This window comes from Candoia aspera, chromosome 2, assembly GCF_035149785.1.
Source record: "Candoia aspera isolate rCanAsp1 chromosome 2, rCanAsp1.hap2, whole genome shotgun sequence".
Classification (NCBI taxonomy): Eukaryota; Metazoa; Chordata; class Lepidosauria; order Squamata; family Boidae; genus Candoia; species Candoia aspera.
In genome coordinates this window covers 71,756,497-71,780,987 of record NC_086154.1, presented here as the reverse complement: position 1 = coordinate 71,780,987, position 24,491 = coordinate 71,756,497, and the positions used below count along the sequence as shown (strand labels likewise).

Genomic DNA, 24,491 nt, shown 5'->3' with positions numbered 1-24,491 from the left:
GTTTTTTTTCAATCTTTTCTATATTTTGTATTTTATCTGTATTCTGAAACTTCAGTAAAGTGTGTGCGTGTGTGTGTGTATGTGTGTATATGAATTAGGACACTGAAGGGGACGAAGTAGAGCAACTATTCCAAGTGAGCTGAGAGACTAATGGCCTGGTCCATAGGGATCCAAAGGCATGGGGACCAGCCCTTGAACTTGCAGCTGTCTCAGCATCCCCATGGTCATGTGATTGCAACAAGCAAAGTCAATGGGGAAGCCGGCAGCAAGTCATGGTCACATGATGTCCTCGCTTAATGACCACAGTGGAACTGGCATCGTAAGTCTGGCACGGTTATGCGACATTTCACTTAACGACTCTGTCGCTTAGCGACAGGTTTGCTGGTCCCAGTTGTGGCTGGCAAGTGAGGGCTACCTGTAAACAGTTAGAAATTGGCTGGAATATTATTTTTTTAGTCCCTGTCACTTCCTTCTTTACACAAGCCAAGCCAGGTGGCATTGGGCCGATCCCTCACTCTCAGCCCTAGGAAGCAGGCAATGGCAAACAACTTCTGAAAATCTTGCCAAGAAAACTGCAGGGACTTCTCCATGCAGTCACCAGGAGTCAAGACTGACTCAAGGCACAAATAAATAAATAAATTCAACAAATCACATACTTTAATGGCTTAGTGTAGTTGTAAGTCCATGTCACATATAGTATGCCCAGAGGCCTTTGTTAATTGCAGGACATCTTATTCTGCCAAGTGTCCAAGCAGTGATCAAGTGCTCAGACAACTGTTTTTTTTTAGTTCCAGAGACAATAAGCACATCAGTGGATAAAGAGATTTTAAGCTTTATTATTAATTTAAGCAAAGAGATTTAAACAGAAACATAGTTTAGGCAGATTAAACAGGAGCATAAACAGCATCACATAAAGAAAAATTATAACATACTACGCTAGTTGATACCCAATCTCCCACAGGCTGTCAGGAGCCCCTTAATAAAGACAGTGGAGATACCCCAGGGTGGCTCAATTTCCACAGCACCCAGCACTTGGGTCTGTGCAGAAGCTCCCCAAACTCAAAGGGCAATCCTAAGGGTTTTTTTTATCAAAGTCTGGCCCCAAAACCTCATGACCCTGCTTCCATGGTACATAGGCTGTAGGATCTGACCTTGACTGGATAGTTCCCAGGGTGTGGAGCACCTGTTTCCAAGAGCTTGGGAAACTATACAGATAAGCTAGTGCTTAATGAAAACAATCTTGGGGTTTTCTCTTCTCCCCCGCATTTCAAACAGAAATAAACAAGCCAGCTAAACATTTGTGTAACTATAAACTCTAAGCTTCTTTGTGTGAAGGAGAAAAATCAAAATATGTCACTTCAGCTCGAAATACAATGGCCTTCCATGTTGCCACTACACATCTGGACTTGGCAAATATATAAACTGTACTTTGTTCCCTATCTGCCTACCCAAAAATACTCCTCCTATAGCATCCATAAGAAGCCATTATGATGTTAAAATGATAACATTTGGGCATCAGGATGCCATCACACAAATGATGTGGTCATGTAATTGTGTCATGATGTCTGATGCAAAACCCAGCCTACATCATTTACCTAACAATATTAAGAGACATGTGTCGTTTACATCCCTTCTCTGCCACGGACATGAGGGTCTCCTCCCTTCTTTACTTCTGCTTGCAATGACGAGCAAGACCAAGCCACCTTTGGCCAGTTCCCAGAGTTCCATCCTACTCTGGTGTTGCACTAAGAAGTGATGCCCAGTCCTGGGCCAGATGGGGAAAAAATTGTTGAGAAGGGGTTTTTCTTTGTGGGCTTCATTGTTTCTAAAGTGTAACAGCAGATGCCTTGCCTAGTCTGATTCATGAGTGTTTATGAAGGAATCAGATGGCATAGTTGTCTGCTTGTCTCCCATCTTCTCCCACTGTGACCTCCATCATTTTACTTCCCAATAGAAAATCTGTAAGGGTGGGAAATACAGAATTCTTCCCCAGGATCTGGGATTAATAGACCTCAGCATCCTTTCACTAGAAATGCTAGTTTGGAGAGGATTCTCATCTCAGAAAATGAAGTCACCTGAGGACAGAAAATCCTTGGCTGACCTTATTTGAACTTGAAAGCTAAGGGCAGAAAAGAGGTTGGGCTGATTGACATTTGTGAGAGACAGGAAATTGGATATATGGGCAAGGGATATAGAGGGACACGGGGGTATGAGTCATCTGACTCAGAATCTGTGTATCAATGTATGTGTAAAAAGCAAGGGGGCATGTGTGAAGCAGGACATATGTGAGTGACTGATGAATGACCTGAACCTTGCCAGAATAGATAAGGGCAGAATAGATGTTAATTGGGAAAGTAGGCTAGAATAGATAAGGATGTTTATTAGAGAAAAAAGATTAAGATAAAGGAAAATAGATTAGGGTGCCTGCCAGATGAGGGGGATGCCGTTTGCCAGCTGGGCAGGAAGCCCCCAGGAAAGCACAGGGGGTAGGAGTATACCTTAATCAAGTAAGTGCTATCCATAATCAAGGGTTAAGAGTTCAATCTAAACAGGTGGAGGATGTATACCTTGATCAGAGAAGCACTGTCTATGGTATAAAGTACTGTTTGTTGTCTGTTCAGCACTTCCTTTCCCCTTGGAGGAGGGAAGTCTGCTCATTCCAGGTACCTCTAATAACCATGCTCTGTGTGGTTATTGGTGAAGCCAAATTCAGCGGCCTGCTAGAACCACTGAAAATGGAGCAGAGCTTAACACAGCTTAGAAGCTGGGACAGAAAAAGAAAATTATCTTAGATAGCTTCAATGAGCATGCCAGAGAAACACAGGCTATTGCTCTTACACATTCAGCCCTCCCAAGCATAAAGAATCACACACTTAGACACATTAGATTAAGAAGTAAAAAGAAGCTTACTGACTTTGTTGTTGCTTCTGCTACATCCATCTTGGTGGAAAAAGATGAAGCTCCTTTGTTCTTCTTTTCTTACTAATTACATAGTTTGCCCTAAACTCTCAGCCCTACAGCTACCAAGAGGTGTGTGAAAGAAAAGGGCAGAATCCCTCATGAAGGGCCATGCACACAGCCCTGATGAGAAGAGCAGCATCCATGCTGCCTCCACCTGGGTGTCATGTTCCCCCTTTCAATGTTCTGTTAACATCGTAACGTTTCACATGTCAAGCCGTTTTCCGTGTATACCAGCCTTGCTCATTTCTGGGTTTTTCCATTCCTGCGCTCTGCTTTGTTTTGGAACTTTGGAATGTATGTTTGGGTTTGCAATCCTATTCAAGGTTACTTTCCCAGGCGCGTGTAACGGTTCCTAGCACCTGGGAGGGGGTGCGTGCTGACGGGTGCTTGGGGCGGGACTGGATTGAAGGCAAGGCTTTTAAGTTTGTATTTGGCACGCTTTTGCTCATTCTCAGCTTTCTCTGTATTTGCATACTATTGCTTTAATAAATCAGTTATCTTTAAGCCCGAGCTTGTGAGACTGAGTATTTGGGATTAGGCAACCATTACACTGGGTGGAGAAGTGGGAAAAAGAGAGAGGGGAAGTGGGAGTGGCAACAAACGGCTTCCTCAGGGTTGCATTTTGGGCAACTTAATTTACATGTTAATGTGGCATGCTGGATTTGCCAAAACCTCCAACAATTAGCTTATGGCGCCCTGCGATTGAACCTAACCGCAGCTTGCAGCCATCAGTTGGATGAAATTTCAAAACTGTTGGCTTGGCTCGGAAGTCACAACCTTATTCCTGAAGAAGGTAACCGCAAACTGCTCCCCTAATGCTGCAAGAAAACTACATGGGCCTTTTCATAGAGTCACCAGGAGTACCCCTAAAGTTACACTCTAAGTTGTAAATAAATGATTTTCAGTGGAGGCTTACCGCTGATCACCAACTCAGTATTGGCCCTTATGGGGACCAAATGGTGATATGTCAATGCATGTGGAAATAAAAGATCTGAGACTAGGCGAATATGAGATCCTGAGGTTTTTGTTTCCTTCTCCTTCAATGAACCATTTTTAATAAAGGAGAGAAACCAATCGTCTGCATCGCATCTCAATTGCCTGGGCGATACACCAGCCGCACCAGCAGAGGGCGGAGCCGCTTCCCTTTCATCGGAGCATCCGGAGAGACCACTTCCGGTCCTAGCGCTTGCGGAACAAATAATATTTTGTCTGTCGGGAGAACTGGTGGAGAAAGGAGGCGGGTTCGTAGGTATCTCTGATGCAGGGGGCGAGGACAAGAGGACAATAAATAACTCCCGAGACTTTGCTGAGCCTCCCTCTCTGGACTGTTGAGAGGTTTTCTTCCAGAAAAGCTCAGCTCGCATCTTTGTCTTCCTGAAACTGTACAGTGAACCTCAAACAGCTAGATCTCTCTGCACCTGTGGGCAGCTCTCTTTTTTCGATCCCGTCTTCCTGATTTTAGCCAAGTTGGCCTGAGAAATGCAGGCTTTGGCGCTCTGGCTGACCGTAGGCGCTCTTCAGCTGTGGGCAGCTGTCCACGGGGGACCCCAGCAACAGCGCTTTGTCGTGCCGGACATGAAGTGGTCCCTGAGCAAGGTAAACGGCAGCTGATCGGCCTCGCTTCTGCTACTGGCTCAGAGGAAGGCGAGGAATAATTGCGGCGGGTCCTTAAGAATAGGGGGCTCACCGGGGAAAGGCATACCCGACAGGGGTAACATAGTCTTGTGACTGATCTGCAACCTAGTCCCCTTGCTAGAGATGATAGCTGTAGGTCTCCCGCCCGCCCCATTCGAAAATATTAAGCTGCTTCTAATGCACAAAATATTTCCTTGTACGTTATGTTTTCATATTCCATACTTTATTGTAGCTCTCTTCTCGCTATTTGCATGAAAACTTAGGAATGCTTTAAATACTTTAGAGCTGGGGATAGGACAGAACGACTCCTTACAGCTCTGATTCTATATACTCATTCTGGTGTAGTTCAGAAGGCTGAAGGATTTAATACCATGAGAGTAGCTGGAAATATGTGGGCTTCTCAATATAGTTGGAGAACAAATAACAGTGGATTTCAAACAGTGAGGCTACTATATCAGGAGCCCACATCTGATTACTTTTTGTTGCTGTTAGCAAAAATTCAATGTTATGTCTTCACAGGCAGTCCTAATGACTGTACATGTGAGGTTGCAGTTAATTCTTGACACCAATGGAATGTGAATCTTCAGTGGATAAGAGACTTGCTCATTACTGCTACTAATGTAAATCTTCCTGTTAGAACTTAATAGACTATTGATATAAAAAGAAATGAGTGTAATGTACTCCAAGCATAATTAATGGAGCTCCCAAGGTCTCATCTTGATGGAAGGAGACATTATTTGGGTAATTGGTATGTAGACCCAGGCTAAGGAAACAACTTCTGATAGTATACTTGGTCATATAGATTTGAACAGAGCAACAGCAGTGGGTTAGCAATAATAATATTAGTCACCATCTATGATAGCATAGATAGTATCTTATATTTGAATGCAGATTTGAATCAGTTCCTCACACCACTGCAGCCATTGCAAAATACGTGGAATTGTGATTGCTGAGTCCCTATTCCTCCTTCATTTAAAGCAGGAGCATGATAAATATTAATGTACATATGTTTAACCTGGTTATTATTCTAAGGAACTCAGGGCAGGCTGCAAGCCATTAAATACAGAAGATAGAACAACAAAATGAATATAAATCATAAGTAGCACCTAAAATAATAGTAACTGTAGTACAATAATAGAGGGGGACTTTTAATAAATAAATAAAGAGTAAGGCTATGGCTGTCTGCAGTTTTTAAGCATAGAATGTGATAAAGTCAGATCTTTACCTGGCACCCCAAAGTAGACAGTGTTGAATGCTTGCTAGCCTTCAGGGAAGGGATAATCCAAAGCTCTTCACTGAACTTATTGAAAGTAAGTGTGTTTGTGATATTAGCTCCATGTGGAACATAAGATGCTGCAGTAAATTGAATCAGAGCATTCAGCTATTCAGCCCAAGACTGTGTACATACACTGCCAGCAGCTTTCTAGCTTTTACCTAATTGAACATGGGCGCCTGGGAAGCTGCTCGGGACCTTCTGCCTATGAAGTACACTTTGTCAATTAGCTGTTGCTACCACATCCTCCCATCGGACAATGCCCAGTTGCTGTCCCCTCCCCATTTCTGTTCCAGGAAAATTGCTAATTGCTTCCCTTGATAGGAGTGGGTCTTATTAGACATATATTTATATTTGTATATGCATGGAAAGTAAAATTGAATGTATATATAAATGAAGTTAAAGTTCAAAATGCACTTATATGCAGGCACAACAGCCAGCTTTAAAATAATTCCTTTCCTACTGACATGTTGATGTCCAATAGGTTCGAGTTACTTTTACTAGTAATGTTACAATGGTGCAGTGGTTATAACACTTGCCTTGTGAATAGAAGGTTGTCGGATCAAAACCTGGGGAAAAGTTTTTAAAAATCTATTTTTCTTTTCTTCAGCACCTACTTTTCCCTGGGATTTTTAAAAATAAGTCCAGTGGTGCATCATTTCATTATTTCTCCAGTTCCCCTTACAGTGGAGAAACCAAGAAGATGTAACCCTTTAACCTAAATTGACTGGGGGAATGATGAAATGTTACACTGTAGGACTGATTTTTTTTAAAAAAAAACAACCCTCAAGGAAAACTAGTTACTTATTGAAAGAAAAATAGTAATAAAAGAGTTTGCCAGGTTTCAAACTGGCAGTCTTCTATTTATAATACAAATATTACTACCATTATTCTATTGTAGTGTTACTGGTAAAAGTCACTCTAAAAGACAATAAGACCATGGTAACCATTAATGCAGTTGAGGGCTATTCCTACCTCTGTGGAGTAGCCAGTGGACTTCTGGAGTTAGCTTGTAATGAAGTAAAACACAGCAACCAAAACAGGAGCACTCAAAGCAAGAGAAAGGGGAAAAGACCACTTTTAAAAACAGCAGCAGGAAAACATACCTGAAGATGAGTACAGAGTGATGTTCCTGCTTTCTTGAAATGATTGCTGGTCTCTTCTGGAGACAGAACAACTGGGCAATGCGAATAAGCCCACAATCTTATTTCAGATGAACAGTTGCTGGTTTTTGTCATTTAGGAAACTTTATGCATGACATAGCATTCAGACATAACTACCTGCATGTATTGTGAATTCCTGGTACAGTTCCTGGGATTGGGATATATAAGACACACATTCCCTTTGAACATGCAGTTCTGCTTTTTGAGGAGTGATATTGCCTCAGCTTTCTGCATGTAGAGATAACTTTTCTGAAAAGAAAAGTTGGTTGATTGGTTATATTTAATCAGTTTTGAGAGCCCCAGGTCTTTACAGATAGTCCTCAACTTACATCAATTCATTTAGCAACTGTTTGAAGTTACGATGGTGCAGCATCCATGTGGTCACATGATCAAAATTCAAGTGGTTGGCAAATGGCTCACACTAATGATGGTTGCAGTGTTCTGGGGTCATGTGATCGCCATTTGCAACTTCCCAGCCAGCTTCCAACAAGCAAAGTCAATGGGGGAAGCCAGATTTGCTTAATGACTGCAGTGATTCACTTAACGACCATGGCAAAAAGCCATAAAATCAGGTGTGACTCACTTAACAACTGCCTCACTTAGCAACAGAAATTCCAGTCCCAATTGTGGTCATAAGTTGAGAACTACGTGTAGTTCATAAAGGAAACTTGCAAAAATGTAAAAAATAGATCTGTGAATCGGTAACATAGTTCCTACTAGCATAAATAACTTACATTTTACTGACTGCACTCGTGCCCCAGTTGTGGCTTCCCATGAGGATTTTTCCTGTGGAAAAGATATTGGATGCAGCAGAGCTCTTCTGACTTACCCAGGTTCCACATCGTTACTGTAGTTCTTAATAGATACTCACAGAAGCAATTGCAATAATTGTAGCAATCATGTAACTCGGCTCTGTATGGTTATGGTTTAATACTTTAATGTCAAAACATGTTACGGTACATATTGAACATGACAGAAGATTACCTTTCTTAAACCTAGGCTTCTAGAATGCTAACCTCTAGCCATCTGGAAGCTGTGCTTGTTATAGGATAGTATCTAGGCCTGTTGAGGAAAAGTCACCATAAACCAATATCAACCAGTATCCCAGTATTCGGTTTAATTTCCCCTCTTTGTTTTAGCCAAAGTATACTTTGATTCCAAAGTATCTGAATGCCATTGCTTATAATATATTATTTATTTACATATTTAATTATTGCCAGAAAAAACTTGACTTGGAAATGTTCTACACCAGGCATACATTTATTAGCAAACCAGGTTTATACATGTTGCATTTGATAAAGTGGGAATAGACAACCTAGTTTTAGCTGTTGTGCTGCTTGATTGACTGATCAGCGTATGGACCTAAGTATCTCTTTTTACAAAACTTATTCTTAGATTGGAATCTAATACTATTGTTTTCAAAATTACCTTTAACATCACTTATAAAACATTATTTTCTAAATAAGTTATCACCAGTGTGCCATAGATTACACTTGACCAAATGAAGCGGAGGTTTTGCAATACTTTAAAAAAAAAAGGTGTTTGCACAATTAGCTAAGTGGTACTTGTTAAATGAGAAGCTTAATAATTAAACTTTAAGCCTAATTCTCAAGGATGCATGCCTTTTTAAAGAACTGTGTAAATTTAGATTTACCCAATGTAGAGTAATTGAGCAATGGACACCATGATGTTCATGAAGGTCTGGGGTGTGTCACTGCTGTTATACACCCAGTCCAACATGTACAGACCTGGAGTACTCTGTGATGAAATTGTTACGGGTTGTAGTGCTATGCTTCTCTATTAAAAGAGGTTTTCAACTGAGGTTTTACCGGTTGGAACTAAGGAGAGTCATCCTAACCAGTCTCTTGAAGGGCTTCCCCAAATGATAGAAAACACCTACACAGAAGCACTTCTCATTAAGAAGTAAAAGTACTTGCCACACGCTGAAGGGCTGGGTGGGCTGAATGCTGTATTTCCATAAGGAAGTATTTCCTTCATAGGAATTTGATAGCCTCTTTAGTGACCAGTGACTGACGCCATTGTGGTAGAATTACTGTAATTTTGGAGACAGTTCTTCAGCAGGTAACAGAATAATTGACCATGCTACTGGGGAATTGCAGTCTCAATACATATGGAGGACACCTGGATGGGAAGACTGTTCTAGTTCTGTTTGTCCACAAAGCTTTTGCCATTTTCAAGTTTTTCTGTAGCTAGCATGTACTTTGCTACTTGTTGCCTGAAAGAAAACAATAAGAACAAGAAAAAGGTTTTCTGGCTGTTGTCTTTTGAAGGCCACCTAGGTAAATAAGTTTTATGTAGGAACTGAATGGAAATACAGGATTAACTGAAGTCATAAACCTTTTGGGGGGTTGTACCTCTTCTGGCTGCAAACAGAGAGTCTCATGTGATGTAATGGTCTTATATTAAAAATGTACAGAAAGCTACGTGCTTGGGAGAAGCTTAGGCTAGAAATCTTGGAAAATAGCATTCTGATAATCAAGGTTTAAAAGTACAGTGAATCATGGGAGCCTTCACATGCAGTCTAGAAAATGTAGGTTTATCACTTCAGATCTATCTGCAATTAGATTCATTGAAAAACAGAATAGGAGGTGTATAGAATAGAAAGGCACCAAGGGGTATTTAAACCTTTCCCCTTTTTTCTCCCTAATTAAATTGTACATTCCAACTTCCATAACAATTATTTATCCTGTTAAGGAAAACATAAGCTAGTCGTCCTCATGCTGGGATGTGCCAGATGTGTTTGGGCTACAATGCCAAATTAGCCAGTGTAGTACCAGATTGGGGAAGGCCTTCCTGTCAAACTTAATTCACAATTTTAAACCTGTCCTTTCTTTATACATTCAGGTCAAAAACTTTGCATGGAAGAACTGTGGTCCTCCATCAGAACCTGGTGTGATTAAGAGTCTGTCTGTAAGTCCAGATCCAATTGCTATACCTGGAGATGTGACAATTAGTCTATCAGTGGCCAACACTATCAGCTTTGTTGCTCCTCTGAAGGTATGTGAAAGATGATGGACCCAAACCAAACAAAAATTGTTACTTGCGTCTCTGATAGTAATACATTTGGGAGAATAAACATGTTTATTTGGTATCTTTAACTAAACCAGGCCTGATATAAGATTGCACTGGTTTTTTTTATGGCACCTCAGTTCTTCACATAACTTGGATGTCAAGAACCCCACCTTTTTCAGCTCCTTCCTTGTTCTTTCTTTCCTAGATAAAGGCATCTTTGAGTCATGCTCAATTCCTGATGATTAAATCCATGTAGATTTCTTGCAGCGTTACAGAATGTCATTTTTTTTCAAGTTTCCAGTCCACTCAGCAGCCCTGTCATTCCCAGCTGATGCCCCATCAAATCATCAACCAGGGCTGACTCTGCTTAGCTTCCAAGATAACTCACAATCAGCTTAGTGCTGCCGCCTGCTGAAGCCTTCTTTCCCTCCTAATTGTAATCAAAGAAAGACACTTCTTCCAGAAGAGTAGGAGTGAATAGTCTGCAAACTCAGGGTCCCATACCAGATTTTAGCAGTGTGATTACTGAAAAGTCATGCTACACTTTCCAGCCATATTGAGTTAGAAAACACATGAAAGCTATAAGCCCTAAAAAAACAGATTTGATACCATTAAAAATGAAACAAAATAACAAAAAGAAGAGCCCTCCCCTAATATGGAAAATCTTAGCCCTGCATTTTGCAGTTTTCCCACTCAGTAAGTTTCGATTTTTTGTCACTAAAAAATTGGCCATTCCCTCAAATAGAAGAAAGAAAGGGTGCTTGAAGACATTCTAGGGCCTCTTCAGGGAATTGACAGGGCAAGCAGAAGTGGACAGGCAAGCATCTTTGAGGTGTTGCTCCCCCTCTGCTTAAGTGTTTTTTTTTCTTCTGTTTGGTCTCAGCTGGAATGAGAAGGACATAGTACTGATATCTGATATCTACCAAGGTTTTTTCCTAGTGGATGGGATCGTGGGGCCTATGCAAGTAGTCTGACTCCATCTAGCTTGGTGCCTTTTTTGTGTACGGAATATCAGTATAGGTTTTAGGTGGTGGTGGGGAAGCAATCTGCAAAATGTTCATTAAATATAAGGATCTTGGGAATTTCAATGGTGTACATTAAGAATATAACATGTAGAATTTTTTATATATCATAATAGCAATTATGAACTATTATAATATCTATTAATAATTGTGGGGTTTTTTAAACAAAGAAGATTGTGAAAGACAGTATCCTGACTAACATCCTAGAACAGTTTGATTGTGTTTTGTAATGCTCACCCACTGTAGAATGTTTATCAGTAATTGTAAGGTGTAACCTGTAGTCTGAAACTTAATGAGGTTTAGGAAAATAAATGGAAATACAGGTTGTCCTTGTTTAGCGATTGCCTCATTTAGCAACTCTTTGTGGTTATGACAGTGATGAAAAAGTAACTTTGAGACCAATCCTTGCATTTATGACCTTTGCAGGTCTGTAAAGCAAAGGAAAGCTGGAGTAAGTTGCACTTAGCAACCACTTCGCGTCGCTTAATGACTGAGCTGCTGGTCCCAGTTGTGGTCGCTAAATGAGGACTACCTGTTAACCCAAACGGAGCTGGGTTTCTATCTCCTTGGTGTATTTTATCCAGGGTAGTATTTTAGAAATATCATACAAATGGGTGACTTCTGGTGGGGACATGGCGGACTGAACAGCTGTGTCTGCAGGCTCAGTGGGAGGAAAAAGGAAAACACTTGGAATCACCCCATCTGTCTTCCGGATGGCTGCTTGCAGCCAGAAGATTTCAAACAGCATTTGCGTTCGACTGGTAAGAGCTGGCTGGGAGGTGGGGACGTCACCATTTTCCAAGCTGCGCTGTAGCCTTAAAGGGACACTAAGACCAGCCACCAATTTCTAAATCACCCAATTTATATATTTTTTAAGTACGCGTACCTTAAGAGAGGCTTTATACAGCAAGGAGAAGCTGGTTCTCTTGGTGCTTATCGTTATTTTTGGGATTTTTTTAAAACTCTTTTTAAGTTTTGGACTTCATTTTCCCTCCAAATATTACGGAGGATTAATATTAATATTGGGATTTCCCTCCCAATTATTTTTGTTCTAAATTTGAAGATACTACCATTTTCCTACACACTGAATCGGCTGATTTGAACCTTCAACTTTCTGTTTCTACTTTCCCTTGGGAACTGTCTGCTTATCTCACTTTTGCTTGTGTAAACACGTTTTGGAACTTTTTCATATCTTTGACTTTCGCTGGTTAAGCTCCTAGGGGGTACCATAATCTACTGCATGAGACATGAAAGATTTTAAACAGATTTTCTCTGACTTCCACCAAGATTTTAAACAGATTCTGACTCCTATCAAGTTTTTATGCAAGACATTCAGGACATTGTGGAAAATATGAGGTCCAAAATGTGTCATCTGGTTGGGGATATTGTGGATGAAACTGAGGAATTTAACAGTAATAGAAAAGTTTCTTCTGTGAATGAGATTGGGATTTCTATTGAAATGCTGGATGAAGATTGGATAGTGGAGTTTGAGAAATTTAAGACAGAGGGAGATTTGTAAGCCACAAGTGAAATTGCTGTTCTGGAGGAATGCCATGAAAAGCCATCCAGAGTCGTCATATGCGAGATGGGCAGTAGAGAAATTTGATAAATAAATAAATAAATAAATAAATAAAAGGGTTATTATGTACAGGAGGTTTACTGAAGAGAAGTCAGAGTTTTTGAGGGGGACAGTTGGGCTGTTTGATTTTCCTAAGAAAAATGCTCTGTGTGCCTTGTGGGGATATGTAAATGCTCTGGTTTATTTTGAAGTGGGATAAGGGTTCAACAATATTTATCCAGTTTATTTTTATTTATTTATTTTACAAATTTATTCACCGCCCATCTCACCCCTACATTATCCCGTTTGCTTTTAAGGTTTGGCTGATTTCATTTATCTTTAACGATTTGGATTAAGATTAATAAGGTATAAAAATGTCTACTTGGATGGTTTTGGGTTTATTAAGATTGAGATCATTAAAACTGTTGTACTATTAAGTATAATGGCAGACAATTTATGTGCTTTTTAATTTGATTTTTATTGAAGTAGACAGAAATGAATAATATTCGTAGGAAGGGAATAATTAAATAGATGTTATCTTTGGGGAGGCGGAAGTTGTTTAGGAGGTTTATATGAATTTTTCTTTTTTCTTTTTATATAAGGGGAGGGAGAACTGTACTTAGTGATTTTTATAATGTGCCAAAGTGGAATGATTTATAGAAATAATGTGATTTTGGTTTAATATAGAGTAAGGGATTGATTATGGAAAATTTTTGTCTTGTGTTTTTATTTATTTTATTTATTTATCCAATTTGTCCCCACCCATCTCCTCCCATCGGGGGACTCTGGGCAGTTTACAATCATCAATTAAAACAACCATCATAAAATATACAGTATAAAATTACAATAATAAATAATATAAATAAGAGTAAAGATAAAAAGTCCAAGTAGTGAAAGAATCTAAAAACAGTCCAAGTGTGGGAGGAGTGATCTATAGCAGCCATCCCCATGTAGATCTATTCCCCTCTCCACCCCAAGTGAGGCGGCAGAACCAGGTCTTCAGACTCCTCTGAAAGGCCAGGAGCGATGGGGCCAATCTCACCTCCGGGGGCAGCATGTTCCACAGGGCGGGAGCTACTGCAGAGAAGGCCCACTTCCTGGACCCTGCCAAATGGTGTTCCCTTGCAGACGGTGTCTGCAGCATGCCCTCTCTGCACAATCGGGTGCGACAGGCTGATGTAATGGGGAAGAGGCGGTCCCTTAGGTAACCTGGCCCCATGCCATGTAGGGCTTTAAAGGTAATAACCAACACCTTGAATTGGACCCAGAAGCAAACTGGTACCCAATGCAGCTCGCGCAGCAGCGGTGTTATATGTGCCCTTCTGGGGGCACCAAAGACAGCTCGCGCGGCTGCATTCTGGACCAGCTGAAGCTTCCGGATACTTTTCAAGGGTAGCCCCATGCAGAGCGCATTGCAATAGTCTATATGAGAGATAACAAAGGTATGAGTGACTGTTCGAAGGGCCTCCCGATCCAGGAAGGGGCGTAACTGGTGCACAGCACGTAGCTGCTCAAAGGCTCTCCTGGCCACGGCTGCCACCTGCTCTTTGAGCAGGAGCCGTGAGTCCAGGAGGACCCCCAAGTTATGCACCGGGTCTGTCTGGGGCAGTGCAACCCCATCCAGAACCAGAGATGTTAATGTCCCAGATACAGAAGAACCATTAACCCAGAGCCACTCGGTCTTACCAGGGTTCAGTTGAAGCCAGTTGTTCCCCATCCAGGCCCCCACAGCCCCCAGACACTCAGAGAGGGTAGTCACGGCATCACTTACTTCACCCAGGATGGAGATATACAATTGAGTATGATCAGCATACCGGTGACGGATGATCTCACCCAGCGGTTTCATGTAGATGTTAAAAAGGAGAGGGGAGAGTACTGATTCCTGCAGCACCCCACAAAGAAGGAGCCGTGGGGCCGATCTCTCCTCCCCTATCAACACCGATTGGGACCGGCCCTGGAGGAAGGAGGTGAGCCAGTGCAAAACTATGCCACCCACCCCCAACTCCTTTTTTCAAACCTTTTTAGTTTTTTCTCTCTCTCTCTCTTTGTTTTTCTGTAGCTTTTATCTTTGCTTGAAACTTAATAAAATTCTTATTAAAAAATTCTTATAAAAATATCATACAAATGGTAGTTACTGTATTGCTTATCACCATATCCGTTTAAATTCTGTAGGATTTGGAGAGGAGAGGTTTTGCCTGTATAGGCAAAATAACTATTTATTAGTAGTCTGTAGCATAATAGAGTTTTTAAGAATAGTGATGCCCATCCAGGTGCTAGCTAGGACAGATCCTATGTAGTATCTGAGATCAGCCATGGTCCACTAGATGCTGCCACAGGCTGAGCTTAAAAAAAAAGATTTCCAAGGTAGGGACCAAGTCCATAAGGCTTTTGTAATCCAAGAACAAAGGAGAAGAAATGTAGATATATCAAATAGCAACAGTTTCTTTTACTGATACTGGATCTCCAACTGAACCTCTGATGATTAAAACTGCTTTTTTGAAAGGGAGAACGTCTCAGGGTTTTACCCAACCCCTCACTCACCTTTCCCATGATGCAAATGTTAACACATGAAATTGTAAGGAGCAGCCATTGTGAAAAACTAGTTAATGCTTTTGCTAAAAAGATGTCTCCATTCCCAATGAACATGATAATTTGGTTCAAAATATTTAAGCACAAGGTGAACCAGTATTCAGCTTGTATTAAACAGGTCTTGCAACTATGCTGATCCAAAGTAGGAGATGTTTGTGGAACATCAGAGGATATAGTAAAAGGTAGTAAAAGGCCATCTAGGTGACATTCCACAGAATGAAGTTTTGCCATTTTTAAAATGGGAGCTTTGTGCCTCATTCTTCAAATTTTGAACCCCACTTCCAAGAGGCATCTCAGCTGAAGCATTCAGTTTTCTGTGGCATGGGGCCCCATAGAGCAGTGTCTGCAGCTTTGTGAGAAGTACTCTCATGGTTACTTCTCAAACCAACTCACAGTATCTAATGGCCTGTAATGTCTTTGTTATTGGAAAATGTGTGGTTTTGACCCCAGTTATACTGTATTGTGGTACTGTATATCTCAGTGTGTAGTGTTATTGGCTGTTTTGGTTTTTATGTTTTTAACCCTATGTAAGCTATTTGGAAGTTGGGCAGCCATATAAAGCATTCAAATAAATAAATAAAATATCAGCAGAAATTAAGGTAGATTCAAGCTTATCTTCTCCTATTGAAAAACCAGTTATCCATGCCATGGTCTAGCCTCAGCCATATTTCTAAGGGACAACAATGAAGTCATGAATGTCATATCCAGAATGATCTCAGTCTTCAAAGACTGTTAAGGCTGCAGAAAACACCCATAAAGTAACATAATAAAAATTGGTCTGGTTTATTGAATGTACTGATACAACCTACTTGATTATACACAAAACGTTTAGTCTTGAAAAATTATGTGTATATGAGCCTTTAGAGCCCCAGACCTGCGTACTTTGGTTGTGGTTTAGCTTATATGTTGTAAGCTAATTTCCTATTACTTTTTCATGTTATCAAGTCTTTTCCTGTCTTACCAGTTTCTTCTTCATTCTGATAGTAGTTCTCATACCTGTTTTCATTCTGGCACCTCTGACTTTTGAGGCCCAATGCTGTTTTTCCTGATTTAGATTTCAGGCACTGAGGCAGAGAGGGATATCAGATGAAATACAATGAAATCCTGTCCAAAGAAGAAATAGTATTTTGTGTTCTTGTGTAACCTACAGGACTGTCTCCAACTCGCCTAGCATTGCAGCTCTTCAGTCTCCTTCACATGGGCTGTGGACTTGAGCTTGAATCAACTGATAGGCCACTGGCTTTTCTGCTCTAGAGTCCCAGGAGAGTTTTAAACATGGAATCCTTTTAGATCTAATGCTATGGTTTGTGCATAAGCTTGAATTGAGGTCTCCTAGCCTAGGTGGATGGTTAACTCAAAATGGCAAACTGAGGTTTGCTTCTAACTAGAAAACTGATATGATATGTATGTTTGTATGTTCAAGGTTGTTTTCAAATCCAAAGCTGCTACATTTTGCTCCAAGTGTGTGTGTGTGTGTTTGTTTTTGAGGGGGGGATATTGCTCACGTGTGTGGCCAGAGAGCACACTTTGCAGCTAAGTAGACACAGGACAAGTATTTTTCTTGAGCTTAGGCCTAGAAGTTCTCTTAAGTATTTGTGCAAGAGTACATTGGTCTTGATAGCAGTGCCTGAAAAATTGGACAACAAAATAAGCTTAATACTTCCAATTGAAGACTCAGAGAAGCTGTATCTGTTCTAAAATGTTAGAGGCCATTGAGGGTCTTGTGAAAATGGAACATAGGTAGGACATTCATAATGAGAAATTCCGTACATTGCGTATGATCATTATTATTTCATTTATATGAATGAATTATTTCATTTATTTGATTTATATCATCCCAAATGTTCTATGCAAACTTAGTATTTAGATGGTTCAGGACAGTAGACCCTTAATTAATTTTGGGGCTGTAGCCAATGCTGGATTTCTCCAATTCTGCAGATAGATTCTGTCCAGGAAAGCAGTTTGCTCCCTGGCCATGGCAGTTTTGCAGTACTGTATTCCCAAATCTATTCAGTCGAATTTCCACATCACTTTGCAGCTTAAGAACACAAAACTGTGTCAAAATTCTCACTGAAATTCACATAGTTTCCCCAAACATTCCTGTATGCCTTTTGTACTAAAATAGGAATTTTTAATCCTTCTTTTGAGAGAAATACTGTACTGCAAAATTTGAAAAAAATATAACATCTTTCATGTGGTAGTCCAGAGAGTATTTATTAGGTTGGTTATTAAAAATGTGACTCAAGGACAATCAAACCCTCATCGATCTTTATGGGGGTACATTTTCTTGGGGCACTTACCACAAGAGTGTATCATTTTTCACTTGCCAGTTACTCAAAAGCTGTTGGAAGCCAGTCTTCAGCTGACATCTTCAGCTGCAGCCACTCTCGCAGTGCTGAAAAAAGATGAGCCAGATAATGCTTCCTCCAGCTAGCCAGCAGGAAAGTTCAAATAAGACGTTCAGCCAATGCCCTGTCTCCCATCTATGTTTTCATTTCACATTGTGATGATTTCCCCCTCGTCCAAGTAGATGTTATGGTAAGTGGATGTTGCAAAACCACTAAGACACTGTCCCTTTGCTGTATTTTCAATTTTTGGGAAATAGTAGCATCTTAGCAAGCCTCTGTGGTGATGTCTGTGGGGATGGAGAAGAGTCTGGCCTGAGGTGAGGCCAGGAGCCAGAATGACACAAGAATTCTCCACACACACACCATGTGAGAAGTGCATCTACACCAGTTCTCCCCAACTTCCATGTTACAAAAGGGAACTCCCTTCAGCTACGATTTGGGAGTGCCCATAACGTGCTAGAAACAACTTGTATCAGCTTATGAAGAGAGAGGATGGTGTGAGAACAGTCAGGTGCCAATTTGAGAGCAGTGGAAAGACCATGTGTCCATAGTAGCATGAGAGGGAATATATTTCATAGGGAAAGCAGCGCTTAAGCTGTTCTCAGAAGGATCATAGAAAGCAGAACAAGCTGCTGAGGCCTTTGATACCGCAGTCTGGCCAGCCTGGTGAGTGCTTGCCATGTGAATTCTTATCATGCTGTTGGAGGAGGGGATGCAACCCAGCCAGAGCCAAGAGGCTTAGTCAGGGGATTCTTTGCCTGCTCAGCCACTGGTGTGTTTAAACCAGTGTTTCTCAACCTTGGCAACTTTAAAATGAGTGGACTTCAACTCCCAGAATTCCTCAGCCAGCCATGCTGGCTGAGGAATTCTGGGAGTTGAAGTCCACTCATCTTAAAGTTGCCAAGGTTGAGAAACACTGGTTTAAACTGCTTTTGATGCCTTTTTTTCCTCTGAGAACCAGCATAGAGCAATGGCATGTGGGCATGAGCAGTAGGGGCACAGAGCCTTTTTTCAGGCTTGAAAGAACATTCACAGAGAAAGGGATGGGTATAAATGCTGGGAAAGAAGAGGTTATACCTTGACATCAACTGATACTTTCCAGATATGTCAGAGGACCGTGTCCGAGCTATTAGCTACTGTATGTAAGTTGGGGGTGATCGGCATTCCAATATAAAACCTTTGGGGAACACCAGGCTGGGGAACACTGCTTCATGTATGAAAAAGGATGATAAATGGGAAGAATGTGAAGGAATCTCACAGCATTTGTGTTGCTCTGTACTGCTCACAGGTGGCAGGTTATGATATCTGAAAACATAAGAGCTGCCTTGCTGAATCAAATAAAAGCTGCATGTAGCTGGTATTATTTTCCTATCTGGTCATTAAGTTTATATCAGGGGTGCCCAAGTGATGGGTATAGCTTAATGTTAGAGCACATGCTTTGCATATGGATACTCAGGCAGAAGATAATGGGAAGAATCTCACGGCAGAGATTCTGGAAAACAACTCCAACGGATGATATGCTTGAGACGTGGAACAAGTCCTTTTTTACCTTGTATAATGACATCATCCCCCACCCCCTTTAACTCCTGTATGTTGGATAAATTCATGGAGGCTAAATCCTGTCAATGAACATGCTCCCTTAATAGGGTGCATTTTATAATCAATTATATCTTTTACCAGTATCTCCCTTACTTTCCCCCCAAGATGAATAGAAAGGTTAAATGGCAACTCCCAAGTGCATCTCCCAGCTGAACGTACTGGGAGGGTGGCATCCTTTGTCCACAAGGTGATGGATGGTACAAGGTAGTGGAGCTTATCTGGGGATAAGCTTTATACCTCTCTCAAGGTGTCTCCTTGATATTGATCTGCCCACCAGGTAAGGTGGAGTCCCAAATTTGGCTGTCAGACCAGATTCAGGTCATAACCCGTGCAATAGACGATGAATCAGTTATTGCTTTACATCTCCAAAGCAAGTGGCCTAATCAGTGACACACATTCAGAGAGTTGACTGATCAATAACTGATTTCTCAAGTTTTTTTTTAAATGCTTTGCTGTCAACGAGTTACTGTGGGAAAAGGAAAATGCCAGGCTTTATTAATGCTCCCATCTATTTCCAGGCAGTTGTCACACTGGAGAAGAAGCTTGGTGATATGTGGCTAAAAATCCCTTGTGTGGATCAACTTGGGAGCTGCAACTATGATGATCTTTGTGCCGTCCTGGACAGTTTTGTCCCTCCAGGCCAGCCATGTCCACAGCCATTGCAAAGTTACGGCCTTCCATGTCGCTGCCCATTCAAAGCGGTGAGCCCAATCCTCAACCTTTTGTCTCTTAAACTTCGAAACAAAGCAACAAAATCCTTTAGGGGTTGGCAGCTCCTTACACTCCTCTCTCTGTAAAGTTTGTGCACCTCCAATAGCTGTGCACCTTCATTAATGCAGTTCTGTACTCTGAAATAGACGATAGACTTGCCAGGATTTTCATCTGTAGTCAAATCTGCTGTTTTTTTTTTACTGTTTACATCCTGAACCTTATGATTACAAAATTAATACATTCAGATGACCCATAATGCAGTGCATCTCTGTGAAAACCTCTTATCAATTAAAAAAAAGTATGATGCACTAAATTAACTTGCAAATAGAACTGGATATCTTTCAAAGAGGTATCTGGATTTTCTGTGAAAACATATGGCTCGGTATGGATAGATAGATCACAAAATGCAGTCCTTGTGTGCATTTTCCAAAATTCCTTATTTTGCCCCATTTCAGCCCAATTCTGCTGCTCTTTACTATCCTGCTAGTGTTAATCTGCCAGTCCTTTTTCAAACATGCTTTTAGCAATCCATATCCTTTTTCTCAAGAGGCCCTAGCCAGCAGCTTGGGCTGTTTGCCTATCTTAGCTATCCACAACTGCTTCTAGTATCAGAATAACAGCATAGAAGCAGACAATGAAAATTTCCATACTGGGACATGTTCAAGTGCAAAGCTTTGTTTAAGCAGTTTGCAGTGGTCTTTTACTGATTGCATTGAAGAGCTATTTCAGTCATTCATCCCATAAATTGCTTGCTCATTTCTGCTCCTGTTTTAAAAGATATCCTTGGTGTGGCTTATTGGTACTGAAATTGTACTGATAGACAGGGAAAGGTGACATATCAACTGCCACCTGATGGGGACTGATGGAATGTTTTGTCTTTCTTCTTTTCAGAGTACTTACACCCTTCCTTCCTCTGAATTCTTCATACCCAACATGGATTTGCCTTCTTTCCTCACCAATGGAGACTACAGGTTGAGAGCTGTGATGAGCAACGGGGACCAAGAGCTTGCCTGCACCCTATTGTTCTTCTCCTTGCAGGCAGAGAACTGGTGGCTTTGATGGCTACACTGAGTCTTAGTGTCAAGTGCCATGTTTCTTCCAGCTTTTTCTATCCTATTATGACTAACATGAAGAGTTACTTTCTAGCATTTAAAGAGAAAGGGTTATAGTTACTGCTTTTGTGACTGCTATTAATTACTTGGAGAAACAATTGGAGAATCCAAGGAAGGAACACTCCTTATTAGAAAAAGAGAGGCTTATCTAAAGCTTATTAAGGACCATGTTATACAGGTTATTAGTTGTACATGGAAATGAGGATCTGCATACATCAAGCATATGTTTATCTGGCAAATGCTCTGCCAGGTGCAGCCGCCCAGCATTGGAGCATTCCATGAATGGCTCCCATTTATTTTTTCCAATACATTCCATTTACACCCTCTTATTTTAAGTGGTACATTTTGTTTGCTAGTTTATCCACCTAGTTCTGCATAAAAACAGATATCCTTGTCTTGCCTTCTGCACATAAGCTCAGTGTTTTGTTGGGGAGGTGAGCCCAGAAGTCAAAGCAAGCATGAAAAGGAAAGGGGCTTTTTTAAAAAAAGTGAGCAGTCTGCCCTCTATTCCATAAAGTTGGATATGTCCCGTGTACGAATGCATGACTGCACTGGGTGTAGTTGTTGGTTGTGAAAACACACTGGCTTTTATGGAGGTGGGGCTTTTCTCTGGCAGCAAAAACAAAATTCTCACTGTAAGTACTTATTCAAATAATTTTTAATCTTCTCCATTTTATATAAGACTGTACTAACCCTTCTTTTTAAAAAACTAAATGCTTGCAGAGGTATTGCTGGGCAGAGCAGCACATCTCCTTTTAGACGTGCATTTCTCTCCTTGTTTCAAGACTGACTTTCTTGTTCCTAAGAAACCAACTGGCTCCATTTACTAACAAGCGTCCTGAAACACAACTTTCTGTTGTTTTCAAACATACTGTATATCCTATGCATTGAGCAAAACTGATTGGCTTATGGCCATGCCAAAGCATACAATCTTGGAGCACATCAGTCCAATTTGGATCACTCCAAATTAGTGATCCGGGAGGTAATCAAATAACCCAAGACATTAAAGGTGATATTGTGCCTTAAATTGGATGTCATGTATAAATACCCTGTTTCAGAGGGTTCAGCCACATTGTTTAATCCCCAATGATTGCCAAGTGATTCTCTGGTGCAATGATAGTATATTATTGAGCTAAGCGCTGCCCCAGCAAAGTATGTTAAAATTAAGAACATTTTCTGATCACAGAATGTGAGTATTAACAATGAGCCATCATGAGCCTCTTTATTAATGCAAGGCAGCATTAAAGTGCTGCTGTTCTTCTGGGTGTCCCACTTTGCTGCAGGAACTGCTTCTTTTGCACTGGGCTTGCTGCAGTTCTTATAGCCAGGCTGTCAAATCACGATGTGATGAGGGGTTCTGCTTATCAGCCAGCTTGTTAGAAGTGGATTTGGACTGAGCAGGAATGACTTAACTGAGGTTCCCTAGTTGGCTTTCACATCTAAAGAAGGACTAGAACCTGGGTTTCCCATTTCTAGTCTAGCATCTGAACTGCTATACTATACTTGCTCTCAGAATGTCTTCTAGTTATTTTGGATTACTAAAAGTAAGCCACCCTTGAGCTGAACTTGACTCCTGGTAATTACATGGAAATGTCTATGTAATTGATTCTGGTAATAATGGAGAAGTAGTCTGCCAATGCAAGTTTCTGGGATTCTATTTTACTTTGCAGTCTAACCTCTAACTTCTGGGACTTCCCTGGGGGTCTCACACCCAAGAATTAGCTAGGTCTGATACAGCTTAGCTTTTTGTGATCAGCCAGAGCCAACTAGGTACAATGTAGATAATCCCTGGCTCCTGACCACGCTGGCGGTGTTGAAGGTGCATTCATGCAAACAATCCAGAAGAGTTCTTGGCCTGTATTTCTAGCTTAAGAATTATGCATGGCAGTGGTTACTGTTTGATTTAAAAATTACAGAACTTTTCTCCCAACTGCTAGTGAGTAACCTTGGATGTGTTCTGTCAATTTTTTTCATTTTATCCTCTGAGCAATAAGATGCTTAGCTTCTACACCTGTATTTTTGTGCAGAAATATATGTTTTTCATACTCTTGCTTTTAAGGACATTAATAGAAATCTGCCTCAAGTATTAGGTTTCACTGAATTTTTGTTACTGCCTATAATCTTAACGGCATTCCATGCACTTTGAACGGATAGGCTATTATGACATCTTATTTCACTAAAAATTGTTGTTTTGTATTCTACTCTCCAGCTCCCCGGATCTTGGTTCCTCCGTCTACCCAATGTGCTTTTTGATTGTATCTCCACTATATACATTTCATGTTTACCTCTAATCCTAATAAATGCTATGTTACTTGGTATGAACTGGAAAAACACAGCATACCTTATATTGGAGTAACAATCCAAATTGTACTTAGAGAAGTTCTGTTACTTGCGTAAATTCAAAAAATTGTTTTGGTACGTACAAATTCCAAGTTAGAGTCTTGGAAAATGGCAAAACTTTTTAAATTCTAGTTTAAAGTTTATCCTATCCTTTTCTTTACACTCTTGTATACAGTAATGCGGTGACCTACTCTCCATATAATTGCCTCTAAATCCCACATATAAAAAAGATTCTATGAAGTATGTAGACATGACTGTCTTTATTGCCTCCAAAGCACGCAATTATCACTGCATTCCTACTTTAAATTGTCAGAGCTGTGGCATGGCTATATGGCTAATATTGTTCAGTAAACTACTGTTACAACTTTGTATGGCAAAGGCACTGCATAAAATTGAAAAGATAATTTCTATGATGTATTCTGATGGTTATGATCCTAAGGAAGCCGTTTATGTACCTGTTGTATATCTTGTTCAAAAAAATTCCTTTACCTTTTCCTGTACTCACTATATTTCATAAAGGATGGGTTTTCATATTATTTTCTGTAATAATCATCCTCAAATCCCAATCTTGTTGATTTACAGAGATTCATGGCATGAGCAATACCTTTTCTTCTGAGCTTTGAACGAAATAGCCCACCTGCAATATTCCATCACAATATTTTTGTCAGAACTTTTTAATGTTCTATGTTGTGATGGTACAAAACTCAAAATATTTTGAGTATTCCAATAGGAACAATGGAAATTCAGAATAAACCTGCTTTTTTGTCCTATAACGAAGTATATGTGCAATTGATTCATATAGATGGTTCCTATAAACACAAGATTCCTATACACATAATGGTAGGTGTAAGACTGTAAAATGTAAATGATCACATATGGTGCTTGTAGTGGGAAGAAAGGCCATCTTTGTTCCTTTCAGTACATTTAAACACATTTTTAAATTTCTCCTTCTGAGTTATCATATATGTGAAAAGGACACCTCGATGTTACATGATGAGTAATGTAAGTAGATAATATAAAATTTCCTTCAAACTGATCTCTGATAATATCTTGGACACATCCACATTTTCTTGACAACAATTCAGAAATGATTTGCCAAAGTTGTCTTCTGGGGAATTTTTTCCCCAGTCTAACCTATATCCCCATG

General features: G+C 40.5%; 1 protein-coding gene across 1 annotated transcript; it reads left to right on the top strand.

The window, feature by feature from the left end:
- The first annotated feature begins 4,184 nt into the window (after positions 1–4,184).
- GM2A (ganglioside GM2 activator) lies at positions 4,185–24,117 on the top strand. The gene is made up of 4 exons (XM_063292176.1): positions 4,185–4,557; positions 9,898–10,050; positions 19,700–19,882; positions 20,784–24,117. Exons 1-4 carry the CDS (start codon positions 4,441–4,443, stop codon positions 20,949–20,951), a joined length of 621 nt encoding a protein of 206 aa, XP_063148246.1. The 5' UTR covers positions 4,185–4,440; the 3' UTR covers positions 20,952–24,117.
- The last annotated feature ends 374 nt before the right edge of the window (positions 24,118–24,491 follow it).